Below are 21,345 nucleotides of genomic sequence, written 5' to 3'. Positions count from 1 at the left end.
TATAACAGGTGTGGCCAATAGGTCGGTCGCAAACAACTTATGGTCGATTGCGGCCATATTCATAATTTAACAAAGTCGCATTTCAGTAGCATTGTAACTACTTAAAATAAAAGTTTTCTATAAACAACCATGATCAGTGATCACTTTCAAGATTTAAATTTACATTCGAAAAAAATTCTGTAGAAATTAAAAACGTTATGAAAAAATTATTCAGTATTATGGTTTAAGGTACCCTTTAAATCAGATTTAAATTTTAAGCATGTTGCCTGTAAAAAATCTGATTTTACTGAAAACTATACCAATAGTTATTTATATTCTCACAGATTGTTCTACATAAAAAAATATTAAGGTATTGGTAGGTAAATCGGGAATATTTATTTTATGGAAAAGGTAGATCACAGCTACAAACAAGTTAGCCACCCATGTCTATTTGATCCCAGTATAGTCAAAAATTAAAGAAAACTCTAATTCGAAACAAGGTTGATAACATGATAAGACTTGTCCGTATTAATTATAACGTAGGTATATAATAATATATTATTATAAAATATCAACCGGCTCGATGTTAGGTAATATATTTTATAAGAAAATAAATTACAACCTACGTGACTACTTTTAATTGAATTACAATTGTAAAATGATGGCTTTACCTCGAATAACTTCGTCGTGATTTACTACCAAACCCTTCAAAATAAGAAAAGAAGAAGATATATTATATTTTCTATATTTAGGCACAAATTTTCCGTATCGCTTTGCAAACAAAATTTAGAGGCTTTCTAACCAATTTCAATTTTGATAGAAATATGATAGTGTGGGAAGGCAGAGCATATTTTAATTTAAATTGTTTTATCACGTCGAACTGCAATTTTTCCAAATACGGTAAATTTTAATATTTTTTCATAATTTCAATTTTACTATTTACGAAAAGATGGTTTAATGACAAAAATATTCAATATTGTATAATTTAATTATATTTACTCTAAGACACATCGTCACAAATATTAATCGATTTGAAATAGAAATCAAATCTTTTCAAGGGATTCAGTATTTACTCGCTGGTAATTGACGGTACCTCTTAAAACATATCATTTGGTATTCACCGTATTATATAAAACACATTTATCTTCGTGGCAATAGATAAGGGTTAATAATAATAAATCAATAATTTAGAGTCCATAGAAACAAATATAAAAAATATAATAAACTATTTCTTTTATTCAACGAATAAGACACAAGATCTGAGAATGTAACATTCTATAATATATTGAATATACGTAATTTGAAAACATATGCATATACATACAAACTAGAAAAAATTATATTGTAGAAAAAAATACGACACCCGACGAGACCTGAACCTGTATCTGAAATAGCATCAATAACACAATATTTTAAATCCTAATTGCATTCTAGGTACTTGCTCACGATTTTCTCATCAAATATTCCTCTCACTCTATTCAATTTTCACGTATCACCTTTTCACATATTTCACATAAACTCAAACATTACAGTTTGGAACTTATATTTGATAAAGATCACAATGTAAGCGAAATACTTGACGTAGTTTCATATTAAATTGACATTTAGTAAAATAAAATTAATACAATATACTTACTTATTGCCAATTTAGAACGAGTTATATTTTTCTTTCGACCATGTTCGATCCTAATAGGATCATATGGGCCTCCACAGAGTGGAGGTTTATAATAGCAGATTGTATTTTTACGAGAAATGGATGTCAGCCACTTGCTCAACCTATTAGGTCCATACTCTGACTCATACACAAATTTTAAAAAAAATCGGTGTGTGTAGGTACTTATGTACGCGCGTTAGAAGTTATACTTCTTTGGCGTAACAAAACAAAAACAAAACTTGTGATAAACTAGATTCTTTGACTAGCTCTTAATTGTCTTGTTAAATTACACACTCAAGAAAAATGACCGCTTATTGGAACGCCGTTGGTTTATTTCTATACACTTTAACTTATATTACTAAATTATATAATGGTTTCTCGTTGTTTTTATTTTTAAAGTACCAACTGTCACTGCGTTTGTGCGTTTTTTTTCGTGTGAAAAAATAAATTATGTGTTACATGTCACACGCCAAAAATACACTCTGATCTGATTTCCCAAACGCGACAAAAGAAGTATAACTTCAAAAACAGTATGTGTACTTGCCAGACCCAGGATTCGAACCTGGGACCCTCGACACTATAGACCGGTGCTAAAGCCACGCGGCCATCGTGGGTACTAAAAGTATAATTGGCAGCTTTGTAACGATATATAAAAAAAAATATCTTTCTTTCTGTCTCCATAATATATGCTAGTTGCTACTCAGTTGGAACATAATATGGATACAAGATTCCCTGTCACTCGCCATTCTTCTTAAATTTTACCAGGCCGTACCAGTATCCGGTTACTCTGCTGTATACACTCTATGGATGGTATTTGGCGGCCTTCCGGAGTGCCATAATCAGTTGGCTTGAAGAACAGGCAGGTTAGATTGCAACTCTCAAGATGCATCCGTAACACGTACCCGAACCAGTTCGTCGCTTCCTTCATCGACAAAGTGATGTGAGGCTGCATGGTCTGAATTACTATCTCCTTTTTATTTAGAAATTCATACCATTGCATACCTAGCATCCTTCGCAATCTCGAAACTCGGTATGCTGTTACTGGGGCCTAAATCTTTTTCATGACTCACTACCCTAAAGCAACACTATAACAATACAAGCATCGAACAGGCATTAAATTTGGTTTTAACTTAGTACAGCCGTGAGTCCCAGACACTGAGAAATAATTATTATCAATCTTATAATTGGTACTATGTAACGATCGTTAACACAACATAATATTGTTGTCACTTTTTCGTCCTTCATTTTAACAGCTTCAACCGATAAGAAGATCATTTTAATTATATCGACTATAGAAAGGAAAAAGCGTGTAAACCTTAATTTTGTTCAAAATAGTTAGTATTGCATAATAAAGTTGTACACGACTAAATAGTACACGTTTGGTCCAAGGGATTTAAGCTGCAAATGTTGCTTTATTATCTAAATTTAGCCAAAAAAAAGAAGGAATTGACGTGGGAAAACGACATAACCATAATTTTTGTTGGTTTTTTTAATTAATTCAATAATTAATTATCGGATTAGGGTTATCAAAAAAATAATTATTCAATATAATAATCATGCACTTTATGTCTATTTTGTATTTTAAAAACCACAACACGTTTTTGTGGCTCTTGTAAAATTTGATTTGTGTGGATTACGCCCTTTTTCCTTTCCAAGGTCGATATGTTCAACAAAACCGTAAAAAGTAATAAAATTATGGGATAATAATAATTACAGTCGAACTTTGTTATTACGATCACAGAAATAGCGAGATTTCGGATGTAATGAGGAAACATTCGTTGAAATTTTAGTTTATGATTTTCTCCATACATTTATTAAGTTTTATAACGAGCTACTTCTCGGGTATACCGAGCAAAACTGTTAATGTTTCGATCGTTTAAAAACAATATTTTCGACCCTAATCAATAAAATCCGACCAGGCAGTTAACTAGACCGATGCCGCCGGGATAGGATTACGTTTATGACACCAGTTAAGTGTCTAAGTATCTAATTGGTGATTTCGCCGACAACATTGAAAAAGTATCCACGCATATGGTTGAAATTGCATTTAAAAAATCCAAGCTTTGTGAAGTCAGTAGGTACCTACCAGTGCCGGCGGCTCAGCAGTTCATTACAATAAACAACTTCTTTTGTAGTTTATGAATGCCATGCTTGTTTCGGGGATTTTTACGATGGTTTTCAGATTTTTTTATGTTCTATACATAAATAGAACGTGGCGCGAAAAATGTTAATAACGATATAAGGAGTAATGCTTATAACGAGCAAATTCATTCGGTCCCATCTTCCTCGTAATAACCAAGTTCGACTGTATATCTAATAACATTGATAGTCATCGTTGTTGTTAATAAAATTAATAAAGATACACCTAAATAGGTCAATATTATTCCTAAAATGACTGGCGAAAATGGTGACGGAGTTATTAATGAGTGACTGATATTTCTTCAAATGCCAATAATTCAATTGAAACGCTGAAAACCATTCCGCGGGTGAGACCAGCAATAATAAAGGCGCCCGTTACGGATCGTTGCAACGTTAAAATAAACATCACAAGTTTCTAAATCGTCTTTACCTTGGCCCCATTTTCCAGACAGAAAAACCGAATCGTCCTTCTATAAATTTTCATGGCGCGAGTACAAACGGCGGATCTTTTACATTCAGCTGTCAGTCACCAGGAAAATATTACAAAAATATATTGTCGATTCAAAGCCTACGTGAAAATAATACAAAGAATTTAAAAAAAAAGCAATCTGTCAATCAACGTTGCTATTTGTATAATATTCCAAACGTTTCAATAGCCCTTTGAAAAGTATATTCGTGTAATATTAGGTAGGTACCTTTTAATTTACCACACAAGTAAAGTTCGATAGCTGGGGTAAGACACAAGTATAAGGGCCGGCGAGCAAGACAATTCGATACAACGGGAATGGGACAACTGGACGCCAAGACAATTGGACGCCGCACTGTCGTAGACACGTATGCAGAACGTAGACGAGGGATTTTAATCAGTTTCTATCTACTACTTATTAGTTTAAATTCATTTTACTCTTAACATAATGTTTTTTTTATTGCGGAAACTCTTTTTTCGTTAGAACTTAAACATGTGCACGATTAAATCATTATTTACGTGTGCATATTTAAATTCTCACCAACTATTAAATCATAATATAATAATTTAAGTATAAATAATAATATTAAATATATTTTTTAAAAGTACCTATAAGTACCTGACGTCTATTTAATTTTGAATTGCATGGCATCCAGTTGTCCTGGCGCCAAATCGTCCTAGATCCGATACAATAGGCGCGATCTAAACACTGTCGGTGATGGTTACCATTTATAATACACATTATTGATTAACTGTCAATTTTGAAAACTGTGAATCCCATCATGCCCGAATATATAAATGTGGGTCTTGCATCCTACATTTTTCTTCAATACTGCTAAATTCAAATCAAAATAACTCAATTCAATATAAATGATTGAAGTTCGTATATACATCTGGAATAATGGCTTGCAATTAGTAATGATGTAATTCTCTTAACCTATATATATTTTATATTCAACATCGTAAATGTAATTTTAATATCTAAATTAAATCAAAGAAAACAATCCTACATATTTCATTGATTGAAAAATATTGCTGACAATATAAATCAAAAACACTTATTTGACTTGTTTTTAATTCAAAATACAATAGAAGTTTTTATAATATAATTTGATTTTATAGAATCAGCTGCAAAATCATCGAATTATGTTGAAAATAAACGTATTTAAGCAGGTATTTAAAATCGAATTAAAGTTATGAAAACAATAAATTTAATAGTGAACAAATACACCTGCTACTGATTCTCAACAACTGGAATGGCTGTAAGTAGAAAATACTAAAGCCAGGAGGAAAAACGCCCTTGAGCGGATTACATCAGCTGACGCCGTTATCATTGAAAACTTCTGGCGAAGGAACCCTTCATATTTACATATTATTGGCAACCATTTTGAATTTTAACAAGGCTTTAGCTATCACGTCTTGCGCGTTTTCTTTCGTTTTTTGCGTGTATGCCAACATGCTGTCAAAAACAAAGGGTCGTTTTTATGTTTCATATCGGACTACGAAAGAAACAAGATTATAGCGTGTAGATTCTACGATATTTTTTAGTCACACTGGTGTTGTTAAACTGTCAAGTTTTGGTGGAACTAGAAAGCCATTATATAAGATATAAAAATACCTAAATATATTATAGGTAAATATATGATTAATCCACCTAATTAGATTTTGTCAGGCGGCTCTCGTAGTGCAGTGGGTAAGGCACTGGCCTTCCGCCCGAGAGTTCTGGGTTCGATTCCCGGTGAGGAAACAATATCTATGTGATTTTCTCAAAACCTGGGTGTTTATGATTGTCCAAAATTACTAACAACCACCTTGTACGAAAAAGCAAGGACAGGGTTCTTAATATTTAAAAAAAAAATGATTTTGTCCGCTTAGACTGAATTTTCATTATCCATCTAAATTTTAAAATGAGCACGTTTGGCATACTATGGGGGCAAGATAATTTGCCGAGGATCTGTAATATGCAACCTTATTGCCAGGGCCGTTTCTTCCATATGTGTAATACGTGCCTTGCACGAGGGCGGCCCAATTTAAAGGGCGGGCAAAATAGTCGTTTTTTTGAAGTTATACTTATTTTGGCGCGTTTGGGAAATCTGATCAGAGTGTATTTTTGGCGTGTGACATGTAACACATAATTTATTTTTTCACACGAAAAAAACGCACTCGATTGGATTCGAACCACCTATTGTTCGGTTATCAGCCAAACGCACTACCTTTACGCCACAGTATAATACTGCGATCGTGACGATTATACAGTACAATATTATAGTTTAGAATTGTTCCGTTGCCTGGGCAGCGAATTTATTATTGTCGGCCATTTGCAATTCCTTACGTAAACAAACTATTAAACGTCAGAGTGACAGTTGGTACTTTAAAAATAAAAAAAAGAAACCATTATATAATTTAGTAATATAAGTTAAAGTGTATAGAAATAAACCAACGGCATTCCAATACGCGGTCCTTTTTCTTGACTGTGTAATTTAACAAGATAATTAAGAGCTAGTCAAAGAATCTAGTTTATCACAAGTTTTGTTTTGTTACGCCAAAGAAATATAACTTCTAACGCGCGTACATAAGTACACACACCGATTTTTTTTATTTAACTATATTTTTTTAGATGACTCTTACTCTTCACAAAGATAATTATCATCAAAGTCATTCGTAGTAAATACTTTAAAAGAGTGGTTTCAGTTACATTTTTTTCATATTGCTACAATACGTAAGTTCGATACAGCTCTATATATATTTATAAACTTTATAAACTGAGGGATAGCTTCAGTTTTGGATGCAACATAGTTAAAATAACATAACTTGCCCAATAAAAAATATGTGTGTATTTTAATCTGGGGGTGGGTTTTGGTGATTTTGCTCGGGGGCTGCCGAGTCCCATGCTGAGCGCCTGCTTATTGCAATAAACATCCTGTTGATTTTTATCTACATATATCATCATCATCATCATAAGCTTGAATCTATCCACTGCTGGATGAAGGCCTTTACAAGCTGCTTCCACTTCTCTCGGTCCTGAGCGTTGCGTTCTTCCGCAGAACTTAATCATTTTATCGATCCATCGGCCTCTAGGTCTACCTTGCGGACGTTTTGTACCTCTTGGATACCACCGGATGACTAAATTTGTCCAACGATTGTCTCTTCTTCGAGCTATGTATCCAGCCCATCTCCATTTGAGGCTTTTAATGAACTCTATCACATCGCAAACCCTTGTCTGCTTCCTTATCCACTCATTCCTCTTTTTGTCCTTTCACGTTATGCCCAGCATGCACCTCTCCATACCACGTTGTGCTACTCTAAGAATTCTGGATCTCTCAGATATACATATATATCATATGCCATATGCATATTTACAATATAATTTTGAAAGTGACCTAAAGACGCGCTAGCAGAGTAAGACAATCATGTTATAAAGACATGAGCGCAGATTTTAATGCTCACACGGTAGTGATTTTTATTGCAATGTAGGGAGAGTTCATTAAAATTACATTCATCTGTATGTTTACGACAAATGAAATTTTAATGATTGGACCTTGGCATACTAGAATATCTATATGCAGGGTCGTTTACGAGGGATTTTTTACTTTTCACAATAATATGTGTCCACCTAATACGTAAATTGTATCTCTTTTATTTTGTTAACTGTCAATTCATGGTGGAACTGCATTGTATTGTTGTTTTAATTTAATAAAACGCAATTTTTTTTCAACGAGTTGAAAATGTCCCTCTGAGGCGGACGAAACCGGTCCTAATCTATTGATTAAAAGTGGAATAAGTACTACAAAAAAATGCGTTTTATTAAATTAAAACAACAATACGTACATGGTATCAAAAGACCCGCTAGTATCGACACTAGTTAAAGTCGTTATTAAATAATAGTATATGGATTAAGTTATAATAAGTTTATATTTATTATAAATTTTAGGATTTATTTAAGATTGTTAAATAATGTGCACAGGTTTTTTAAATGACGCCCCTAACCAAACCGCCGCCCTCACTATCGATTATTTTACAATAGCACCGAGTATAATATTATGTAATATATTGTATATGTATTTGAATAAATAATGCAAAACTATCATGCTCAGACACCTTCTCATAATATACCGACTTAATTTATTTGTAGGTGAGTACGTAACTACTTATTCTTCGACCAATTAAATTGCTGATATAATTAATAATACGACAATACCTAATTAAAAACCCAAAATGAATGAGCCCGGGCGCATTTTTTTTTGATATATCATGAAATGATTTATATTTTATAATAGTATATATTATGTGTGTGTGATAATGATAAATTTAAATATTCCTGTAAACTAAAATGTAAAATTTACCAAAAATATTAATTGCTTTATTTATCAGAATTGCTGCCATCTGCTTCAGTCTCCTGCTTCTATTGGCATTTCTCATAATAAAAATATAGAGGCAATTGCTTATTAAATATTTTTATTATTTTTTATGTAAGTACTTATGTAGTTTTGCGGAGAGCTACATGGAAAGAGGAATTAGATTTGTAAAACAGAAGCAACCTTTTAAGAAAATAAATACAAATTGACTCTCCCGATTATAATATTTGAAGAGGGCTCGAGTCTATTGCGGTTTGTTAGATATAACGAGTCAAACATTTTCTTGACGACGTATTACCTATTTAGATTTAGACTATTATTACGATTATTATATTTTCAATTCATGGCCGAACCAGATGACTTATCGTCACCATTAGGGGTGCAAAATCTCGGATGGTTTCTGGCTTTCTCCAATCTGATCATCCGAAACATTTCAAAATCGAAGACATTCGGGGAACGATCGGGACAGACGATCGGCGTGAGACCCTGCCAGCTTTATTTTTAGTTTACGAGTATCTTGTAAAGCGAGCTTTTAGTTCGTCGATATCGTAGGCGAGACTTAAAGTTTTAATAGAATTTAATAGATCAAAGTAGTATTTGTGACACATTTGTCATGTATACACCAGAAAAGTGTCTCGCTACAAAGAAAGAAATCATCCGAGTGAAGAGTGGTAACAAAAAGTAATAAGAATAATTACAAGATAAAAAGAACTTTTTATATATAACGTTTTTAATTTTTCTGTTGAATCATATAAACTTGACTTGACTAGCTTAAACGATCAAAAAAAATTGTACTTGATAGAAATAATACTGAAATGTCATATTGATTTCCATAGTAACGCACGTATTTATTAATAATTTTGTTGCTAGGCCCCAGACCCCTAGCAACCAATAATGGTGTCGAAATAACTTTTCATACAAAACTGAACGAACGAACTGAAACTAAAAACGAATTAACTGAAAATGAATTCAATTCTACTTAAAGATGGCTAAAAGTATTAAAAAAATGCATTGGCATCGTGTTCTGATATATTCTAAAAGTTTCAAATGTCTAGCTAGTCGGAAAGTTAGTTAAAAATCGATTACATGATTTGTACCGGATAAAGAACCACCGGACAAATAAGAATACGAGCTAAGAAAAACGTTGTAAAATTTTAAAAAAATATGACTAAGCTAATATAATATCTACATAATTTGTACGTGATCTGTTTAACAAAATGATTACTAGATATATAAGGTTTCACTCATTTATATATAATAATAGTGTCGTGGGTCCCAGGTTTAAATCCTGTGTCTGACAAGTACACATATTGTTTTTCAATTTGTGTATGAGTCGGAGTATGGACCTAAGAGGTTGAGCAAGTGGCTTACATCCATTTCTCGTAAAAACAAAAATCTGTTAATACAAAACTTCACTTAGTGGTGGCCCATATGATCCTATTAGGATCGGACATGGTCGAAAAAAAATATATAATAACATTTATTATATATTGTATAACATTCTTCTTCGTTGTCGATTACGCCAATACCGCTGAAATATTTGAAAAAATATGTTTCGGCAGTTTTGTTGAATAGGAATCTAATTTGAATAATGATTTCCCCGAGGTTAATAAAACAAACTTTTTCCATACTGGCATTGAAAATAGACGCAATAAAAAATTGGATCGGAACCATAAATGTCAGGAATATGTCATAAAAAATCGTTCATTCTGACATTCAACGAAACCCTTTTGTTCGGGGAATTTATTTCATTTTGTCCCAACGATATTTCCGAATATTTTCGCATGTCTGAATAAACTTGAAAGAGAGAATATAGCTCACTCTGAAAGTTTTCGTTTGATTTGGTTAGTCGTTGAGCCGTAGGTAGCTACTAACTAGAAAGCTTATGTTATATGGGTGGGTTCTTAGCAGGGATGTTGAAAGGATAGTTTTACTCATAATATAGGTACATAAAACATGAACAGTTGACAGCATATTGTTTATTAAAACTTCTCTACCGTTTACTTCATGTACCTTCATAATTTAAAAGATTTTACCATGTTGCAAACATACCAACATAGAAAAATCTTGGACCGAATTGGTTTCGAACTGACGCCTTACGCTTGCCGGGTAGCTACTGATTCAAGCTCAATCAAAATCTATTTTTCATGTCAAGTTTGTTCAGACATGTGAAAACATTCAGGAATATCGTAACAAAAATGATCCAAAATGAGTTCAACCATGAGATAAAGATTTGAATTGAGATGGGAGGTCTGAAAAAAATATACATCTCTTTTGCAAATGAAGAGAAATTACGTTGATAAAATGCTGGATTCGCCGGCTCCTCACATCAAAACTCATCCGTGTGCCGAACAAACCTTCCGAGAACTGAGATCCAGTGTTGCTTGTGAAGACCGCGCACATCTACCTAGCGACAGTCGCGCGTAGCCTTCAAAACGTATATATATTTGAGCCGGTATAGGAATGATCAATTCGTAGGTGTTCGTATGTGACTTCGACTCTTCGACTCGGAGCCCGAAAAGGATGCAATATGTCGATTGCAACAGCAGATTTTTTTTCAAACGAAACAGTCGCATTCGACCAATCTGCGGAGCTCCATTTGGCAACGTGTTTCGGGATTAACGATGACGTCACATCGACGTATTCGACATGTTTTAGGCGAGTCGAGTTTTGATGAGAGAGCCAGCTTATATCTGCATTCGTCTACAGTTCGAAATTTGGATGTTGAATAAATGTGCCATCAGAATACTGAAAGCTTTCAAGATGTGCATCGGCGCATTGATGTACGATTAGATTTTCCTGTGCAGATGATTACGCTAATGAGGTGATTTGAACACGAGCCAATATGATAAAAGAAGGTATTGTTGTCATCAAACGCAAAAAACTCTGCATACTTTGCAATGAATTGTACGATTAGATCATCCAAACCGGTTAGCCGGTTTTGGTTTAACGTTTATAAAATAACCGAAAACCGGGTAAGTAGTTTAGTATTATGTAAGTTTAAGACAATCTTGAATATTGAATCCGGTGATTACAACCGGTCAACCGGATATCAATTCGTAAAAAGCTGGAAACTGGGTAGTATTTTTCCTTCGGTTGATTGGACGCCCAAAATATGATTTATCAAGTCATAATGCAGATAACATATTGTGGAGGATAGAGGAATATATTCTCTTGGATACGCAACGACCGTAAGTGGCTTAATGTCCTATGTACAAGGTTTAATTTGGTCCGAAACTTTTGATCGAAGACCAAGAGAAGTAAATCCAAGATAGATCCAAAGTAATTGTAGTGCTTACATCCTTTGATTGTATATTTTGAAAATTAAATGTTCTCGCACTGACGGTTAAAGATCATGTTAATTACCATTCATGATAATATATATTGTCAGAGTTGTATACATTTTTGAAAAATGAGGCTTAAAATTATATTCAATGAACAATCTATCAATTTCCTGCAAATGATGGAATGGTAAAAATAACATTTAAAAACCAAAGTTCATAAAATTTATTCAGTTATTATTAGTTTTTCATCGCTGTATGAAAACAGTTAGATACATATTAAAACTAGTGGCAGCCATTTTGCCGCATTCATGACGTTCGCTTTTCAGTATCATTCAGACAGTGAATAACGAAATATAACAATGCCACGTTGCAAAGGCATATAGATAGGAATATATTAGTGCTGCGAATACACGGTATGAATATTGTAAAATATTATTATTAATACAATTTGTAACATAGGTAACAATATGTTATCGCTTCTCTTGGTGTCGTCTTCCATGAAATCTCCTTGGGCAAGTCGTATCACACATTCACACCACCAACGCCTTGGACATTGGGGCATTTACGGAAGTTTTGTAGCCAAGAGAATATCTTTCTATACACGCCTCTGCTTGCCAATTATCTTTCACTGCGTTAGGAGATGGAATAAATTGAAATCCTCAATGCGGAAAATATTCTCGAAACAAGTAGTTTTTCTGTCGAAATATTATGCAGTTGTGTCCTTGTCTGTAACCCCGGTAAATAAATATCAGCAATCCACATTATTGGAGTGACATAAGAAAGTTTCTTGTAAATATTATTAAATTGATTTATACCGTAAAAATATTATAAAATACATAGAATAGTTCTGAGAAATTTATATAAGCACTAGAAAAAAATCTTTTTCTTAGGTTCAAACCTGCGCCTCCCGGGATTCGCGGCCACTAAGCTATACCTACTTATCACATCTAATTGCGACGAAGTTAACTAATGTTTTTACAATAGATACTCTTTGAAGTGCATTATAAATTGCGTTACTTATTGGCAATCGGCTTTTATATTTTTATTCGTTGAACAAAAAAACATATTAAAGAAAACGGTCTTTACATATTTAAGATACTTGTCATGATTAGTATGTACCTATATTCAAATAATGCTGTAATGTTTTCACGGTGATCTGGCAATATATTGCCACATTTAGACAACCAAAATACGCAAAAGAGGTTCTCAATGAGATGTTTGCGCCCCTTTCAGGCCCGCCACAAAAGCTTCCGAATGACGTCACGTAAGAGCTTTCTAAAGTTATTCACGTTCTGTCAAAAGGCATGAAAGTTGTCGTAGGTTGTTCTTTGATATGCTCACAAAAGACTTGACACTGACTGGAATGAGAAAACTTCTAATTTGTGCGATGTCGCCATGTTATTTATAACTATTTATTTATAACATTTGATATTCCTCAATCGTTAAAATAAAATACCTACACTAATGTCGAAGTTCATTGAACATTTATAGTTTTAAAATATGTATTACTTTCGAGTAGTTATAACGGTTAAATTGTTGAATGGATGACGATATAATACGATGATGCATAGGTAGGCAAGTACTATAATATAATACAGTGGCGAAGGGTGACTTTTGGAAAGAGGTAGGCAGTGGAGAAAGCACACTTGTCAGATATACTTGTGGGAAAATAAGAAGATAATCCGATATTACGAGTACTACTGATGAATATGTACGCACTCAAGACAACGACACACTAAATCGATGAAATCTGAAAAGTCACTGACGATATAAAATTAAGTAATGCGTTTGAATAATTATGTATTTTCCTATTTTATAAACGTAACATACGCTCAAAATATATTGTCATCTTTCAAAAAATCCGTTGTTGTGTATCTGTTCCATAACAATAAATTTATAATTTAACCCGTAAAACTAGACATTTTAAAATACTTCTATATTTAAAACACAGACTTAGGTACAATATCAGATCTCAACTGACATAACTGACAGAATAAATTATCTTAGTCTATGATTGAACTATCTGATAAATAAATTCATTTATATTTTTAACAACAATCAATATTTATATGTGATTGATTAGATGTCGTTGGCATACTGAATATACTATGTGATTATATAAATACGTCAATATGAAATTAAAAATTATTTTTCTTAAGAAGGTAGGCTTTAAATAATCGCCTAGTATGGATTCTTCGCCATTGATATAATATTATGTAGATTAGTTAGATTAACAGTGCTATGTAGTATTTCTTTATGTAAGTATATAAAGATATTGAAATAGACCAGAGGTATATTTACCGTTATTCTAAGAGTGTGCAGGAGTTGGGTCCCGTGGTCATTAAGCAAAAACAATCCTTTGAAAAATGTTTGAAAAATATAACAATACTGATTCTGTAATATTATGGAAAAGCGTTAGCTTAATTTATATCTACGTTGAGAAATCTGAATTAGTATTTTGTGCGTGTTGCAATTTGCTATAATAGTATGATGCTTATCATTTTTTGTTGATTCTATGATGGTGTAATAAAAAAAAATGTAGTGCTTCACTTTTAATAAGGAGGACAAGTGGGTCTATTCTATACTTATCGAACACTAAATTGATAAATAGTATCAAACTTAGGGTAGGTTTGTATCAAAATATTAGCACTTATTGTAACAATTACACGAAGCCGGTTTTTATTGTTGCAATAAGTGCGATATTTTAACAGCAGCAAGATAGGTGCTGTTAAAATATAGCACTTATTGCAACAATAAAAACCGGCTTCGTGTAATTGTTACAATAAGTGCTAATATTTTGATACAAACCTACCCTTAGTTTGATAATATTTTTCACTTTATCACTTTAGCGGTCGATAAGCATAGAATAGACCCACTGATAATACTTACATATAGTTGAAGTTCAAGGTAGTTATAAGACTACATATAGTTTAAACGTCTTCAAGAACGATATTACCAAGCATACTAGTATATTACTTTCATAATATGTATATTGTGTGCGTTAGATTGCAACTCACCGGTTGGGACGATTAACTTAAATCTTAACTTAAGCTACTTATTAAATCAAGTTTAAAAGACATGATTTGTACTACGAAATTTTTGACTCCAACTCACGTGTTTCACTTTCCGTGTGAGTGCTTTCGCCTATGAGCTAACGATCATCATAAGATTCGTCTGAATTATTTCTTATAATAACGTTTTTAGCAATCTGCTTTGTGATCAATTAAGGCTATACTTCAGTTGAAGCATGGTCGTGACTAGGCGATGCGCGGATTGTGCAAATGACGCGTGCCGAACGAAATATAATTTATCATAAAAATTCAAAATGCGTCCATTTAATGTTATCTTTATTGTTATATTAGTAATAATAATAGTATATTCATTGACATGTTTTCTTTTTCAGTACATACGTAAAGTTTTTCAGTCATCTTTACACGATTTAAGAATATATTCCTCCGACGCCATGACAAAACAAATTGACATGCTCACACCTCGACTGTCGGTCTCCGATTGGCGACGAGTTCGAAATTTCGTCGCACCTACTGTTGAAAATTATTTGCCGTTTCACTTATGTATGCTCTTAAGGTAAATGACAGTACTATGTAATTTAGTCGTCACAAACGTCCGGCGCTAGCCATTTTTTATTGTTGACGTTGTTTTACTTATTTAATACAGAGTATACAAAAGGTTTATCAATGTTAGATTCTTTATTGTAGAAAAAAGATATTTTTTGAAAACTTCCGAAAATCGGCTTATTATTCGGCACTTTGAGAATCGCTGTCATAATGTTAATATAATTAAAACAAAGATTTCGAGAATTTATAAGACTGTTTTTTCGCAGTTAAGTCAAGGGTGTAAAATTATAATTGAAGCGATTTTATCAGAAAATTCCTACTGCATGTATCTAGCTTACAAAACCGCGTGAAATAAATTGGTTAAGCTTATTTATTGACCCAGTCATATAGATTGGTATTATAATTCTGATTCATTTGGCCATTATTTGACATTTTAAGATTGTATTTTTCAATATATTATTAACTTTATTACTGCTGTTATTAGTCAAAGTTCGCTTAAGACCTTAAGTCATTTAAATTGGAAACGTAGTCGACGTCTAAAATGAAGTTTTGGAGAAGATTTTCTATTGAAATTCTTTGACCAAACGAGTCTCTACCGACCGAAGCGGCGTAGGCGGTCCAGTTCCTTTTCTTGCTTGCGTTGGCTTGTATCATTACAATTATTGCAAGCTGATATCAAGCGATACCATAATTTAAAAATAATCACATACACCTGCGCTATTTATTCTGTTTTTGATACCTGGACGGTACGACTAATTTAGTATCAGGTTTAGATCTTTGAAAAGTGTTGAATAAATTAAGAAACAAATGAAATATAAAAAAAAGATCTCAGGGTTTCTGGATACTTTTTGAATTTCAAAAACACAATATGAATCTTTTCAAATATTATAAAATTACGTAAATTTCTGTAAATATACATACGCTAAATAGTTTTAGATATTTCTTCAATATTATACAATATTAAAAGCGGTAATCGTATGTTTTTATATCCACTTACGTAATAACTATTTATATTGCTGTTTTGTTTTTAGATTAATTACGAAATGACGTAGCTGAGATATTAATAATGAAAATATAACGCAATATATTCTCGTATACGAAATTTATGGAGTTATTACGCAATCGGAATCAGTCGAAGTTGCAACATTCGTTTGGCCCTAAACTGTATAGTAAATTTTAATAACTCTATGCTTGGACTCGAAAAAGAAATCATTATAATCAATAATATTTTCTGTTTCAGCACGAAATTGACGATAAAAAGTACGTTTAATACACTGAACATAACTATTATTTGAAACATCATAACATAACAATTGGCATTTTTTTTTTACATTCGAGCATCATATTTCACTATTGAATATTTGGACTATTCGACAGCCTTATAATATTACATTTACTCGTATAAAGCGCTAGTGACTACTCCTCATTTTAATTTTATTTGTTTTGAGAATGAGTTACCAGTGTATACGAAAATATACACGATTCTACACATATTTATTAGAAAAGACAAATATATAAGTTGAAATCAATATATCCTTATATAAAATCATCTTTTCAAAATTCATATTGGTAGAGAGTCAATAGGTGCGTACTGACTGAGCCAGCAGCCTCGCGTGGTCGCGAGGCAGAATCGCCATAGATAATATACGGAAAAGCCTCGCGAGGCAAAATGCTCAGTCAGTCAGTACGCGACTCGCCCGAGGCAAACGCATGCGCCGCCGCCCGAGCATTGCCGAGACCCGATCCAATCCTTTCCGGTTTATCGATGCTCAAAGGTGCTGTGCGCGGCGGCCTCGCGTGATGTTAATTTTGTTCCGAGTTGGCCCACGAGCTGCCTCGCGTAGCGATTGTCGCGAAGCAAATGCCCGAGGCTGCTCGCTCAGTCAGTACGCGCCTATTGTTGTTGATTATGATTGAATCATTGATAAGCAATTAATTACAAAACGTCAGATAAATCACAACAACTTTAGATGGCCTATAATATTATTATTATGGGGAAATATATTCGAAGTGTATATTAATTTAAATTTGTTAAACTAATTTTAAATCAACTACTATTTACTTACCCTCTGCAATAAACTAGGTCCGCTATTCTCTTGTCGTTCCTTTTGAGGTGTTTTCTTCGTCACCAGCTCTTCGGGAGGATTTGGAAGATCATGAGGAGGCACTCTCTTTCGAAGATTCTGTAACGCTTCCCGTTCCTCGCGTCTCCGGCTTGGAGCACATGCTCCAGGCAAAGGACCCATTGGGGGCATGCTGAACTCTTCATTTTTGAATTGATTCGTGCTAGTTTGGTGAAGAAGTCTGCGAAAGAAAGAGAAATATATTTATAAACTTGACCTTTTCACAAATTTTAATTTTATAAAATTTAAAAAAAAAAACGTCCTCACGACGAATGTCTGCACATAAAATTCACAAATCGCTAATGAGACGTATTCATTCTCCGATTTAACCGACCAACCAATTAAAGCAGGGGGGGCAAACTGCGGCCCGCGAGCCGCATGTGGCCCGCCGGGTATTTTTTTGCGGCCCGCCATCATTAATTGTACTTCTGATTACGAATAACTATTTTATATATATTTTTTAAATATTGACGATAGATTTGTTTAGCAATCGTACGCGATCCATTTTTAATAGGTATTGATAGTGTACCGACAGAGCTACAACTTGAGACTATTGATCTGCAGTGTGACACTGATTTAAGAGAATTGCATCGTCGTGAAGAAATCTCCAAATTTTACAATGCCCTTAATTCAGATAAATTCGACCAACTTAAAGATATTGCAAGAAAAATGTTCGTTATTTTTGGATCAACCTTTAAATGTGGGCAAACATTTTCGATCATGAACCCAATAAAAATTCTTTACGATAAAATATCTCCGATGCCCATTTACAAGCAGTTTTGAGAATATCAACTACAAAATTAACACCTGAATTCAAAAAAATGTTAAAAAATGTACAATAGTTTCATTTTTCTCATTAATTTTTTTCTAATGTTTGTTTTTCGTGATAATAAATAGTGTATATCTAAAAATGGTATTTTACTTGCGGCCCGCCGCTCATTTTGAATTCTTGAATTTGGCCCTCCATCCAAAAAGTTTGCCCCTCCCTGAATTAAAGGGTGGGCCAATAAATGATGCCTACACGTCCCTCCATAGACATTGTCAAGCAAACAAAACCACTCTATTTAATAAGCCATTTATTGAAAAATAGTTTACAAAATCTAGAATTCTGTCGAAAATCATATCTACCATTCTGTCATGTTTGTTAACTTTATTAGAGATAAATGTCGGCACAGATAACGTAGAATTTTATAAGTATAACAATATACATTATCCATATACAAATTATTATTTTTATGTTTTTCAGATGTTTTCTTAAGAAAAAATTTATGTTATGACTACATAATTTTATAGAGATTTTTTTAACGTCTTTGATATTATATAAAAGTTTGAACTATTTATGGTCGCCTCCTGCGAATATTGCTTCGTAGACTTTGCAACGAGTTCGTGCATTTTATTAAAAAAAAGACACAGGCCACCTCTACGCCAGCCGAGTGAATAAATGTTGATCGAGCAGTATAATAAAAAATATCTCATACCTTTTTTCAATACGAACGACAAAAAAAAAATACTATGAAACACTTATGGTATGATTGATTAATACATTTCTGTCACATGAAAAGGCCGAGAATTTTTTCAATAGGTACGGTTTATTTTTCTTTCTTTTGTAAGCAGTTTTATATTACAAATTTGATTAAGTATCTGATTTTAATCTTCGTCGTTCTGTTTCTTTTAATAATAAAAGCGGGTTTCGCGTTACTTTTTTGAGAAATAAATTAAATGCACAAGGTGACGTAAAACAGGTTCACATGTACGTAATAATTAAATAAAAAATATATAGGCACTAACCTGGCAATAATTATATCGTATACATTATAAAGTTGGTATTACTTTTTCTCACTGTTTCTACTACAGACGAAGCATACCAATGGTGCCCAGCGACAGCGAAAAATACTAACATATCTTGACCAGATTTTCAGTGAAACACAATAATGAAATGGTGAAAGAGCAAGCAACAACAGCAAACAATCCTCAAACAGCATCCACAAACATTGATTCCGACCTCAAGACATTTGCTGTCAGAATACTGTACAATCGGTGTTCTTAGTTCAGTTTGGTATTGAAACAGGCATTGTAACAAACCGTGCCCGGAAATTTGTACGAATTTAGTTATCCGTATCACAGTTCATCGTAAGCTGTTGTATCAGAAATAGATAGCCGTATAGCAATACTAATATAATTATTGCGAATCGCTTTTGCTACACCCCATGGTGCCACTGTAGAATGATTCCAGTATACTAGCGCTGACACTGAGTTCAATCTTGTACATTCGTACGTAACACATGGTGGAGAGTGACGTTATATTAATGACATCTATAGTCAGGCCGCGTCACGAAATTGTTAATTTCGATCGTAGTGACAGATATTTCTTATACTTCGAATGTAATACGGTAAACAATTTTTAGTAACTGATTAGTATTATCATTAGAACGACATATGCGATCGAAAATGTTCATTTATTGCGAATATGTTACCGCATTGTATTCGAAGTGTAAGCAATAACTAACACTACGATCGGAGCTCGCAAGTTTATGCCACGGTCTGATTAGATGGCCTTTATGTATGTATATGGTATATCGACTGGTTAATCTGCAAACCGGCTAACTCCATTTGGGCAAATTGTTCAGGAAGGAGAAAAAACATAATAATTTAACCATCGAGCGGAATTGTTCCATTTACGATATTGGAAATGTTGCACCTGCAGTTGGTAATTTTGTATGAATAACGATAACGCATGTATCTATATGTTTATGAATTTGAAATTTTGTGTGAGCATAGAAAACATGCTTTATATCAAAATGCCACCAAAATCTCATTTTTGGTCAAAAGTACCGTTGGCTGATTTGAAGATTAAGCAGTCGATATGGTGAATATCATACGCGAGACTTATGTCGCTCGCCAATAGTATTTATAGAATATACTAATATAAGGGCTATGCATCATTGGCTCCACAATGTGGTAGGTGACTTAACACTTACGAGAGGACATTGAAAGGTGTGGTATGAGAAGGAAAGGAAGAATCTTACAAACACCCATACGATGAATGCAAATACACGTAAAGTGGAGTAAATTAGTAATTTTGCTCCTAACGTGAACTTGTGGCCATTCTTAGAATGGAGGTTATATTATGGACAAATATTTTTTTTACGGGAAACCGCAATCAGTAATTCAACCAACCTATTAGATAATGCTGTGAATAAAAGATTGAAAAAAACATAGGTTTACACAAACACCCAAGCCTATTAAAGCAAACACTATCACACTACGCCACTCGTACATATTGATAAAGAAGTACCTATTATTTCATCTAGCCAATGGGATTCGAACCCCTGTGTTACTACAGTATCTAAATACTTTTGTGCTACGTGGTTAACAAACCTTCTAATTAACTATTTTTTACTCAACGAATAATTCACAAGATTTAATAATGTGACTAATTATTGAACATACGTAATTTTGAAAACACTTATGAGAAAATATATTATAACCAATAGAAAAAATCTTTTTGAAAAAAGTAAAACACCCCACCCCGCAGGAATCGAACCTGCATCTCTCGGGTATCGCGCCCACGCACATATACCACTATGCTAAAGGAGTCATACTTAATTGCGACACATTTTAACTAAAGGCTTTTAATACTCACTAAAGGTTCGATTCCTGGGTGTCTTACTTTTTTCAAAAAGATTTTGTCTGTTGATTATAATAATATATTTTCTGAGAAGTGTTTTCAAAATTATTTATGTTCAAACCTTCTAATGTTTTAACCGCTG

The 21,345-nt window shown here is 33.3% G+C and overlaps 1 protein-coding gene across 1 annotated transcript in view; it reads right to left on the bottom strand.

The window, feature by feature from the left end:
- The window catches only part of LOC147071741 (uncharacterized), an 80,968-nt gene that overhangs the window by 57,790 nt on the left and 1,833 nt on the right, over positions 1 to 21,345 (bottom strand). Inside the window, exon 2 of the mRNA XM_085946393.1 lies at positions 17,519 to 17,756. Coding sequence (XP_085802519.1) covers positions 17,519 to 17,756 — 238 coding nt within the window. The remainder of the gene's footprint in view (positions 1 to 17,518; positions 17,757 to 21,345) is intronic.

Source organism: Rhyacophila brunnea, unplaced genomic scaffold, assembly GCF_057557595.1.
Source record: "Rhyacophila brunnea isolate RB1 unplaced genomic scaffold, BYU_Rbru_1.0 scaffold_2, whole genome shotgun sequence".
Taxonomy (NCBI): Eukaryota; Metazoa; Arthropoda; class Insecta; order Trichoptera; family Rhyacophilidae; genus Rhyacophila; species Rhyacophila brunnea.
This window is presented reverse-complemented; position numbering and strand designations above follow the sequence as displayed.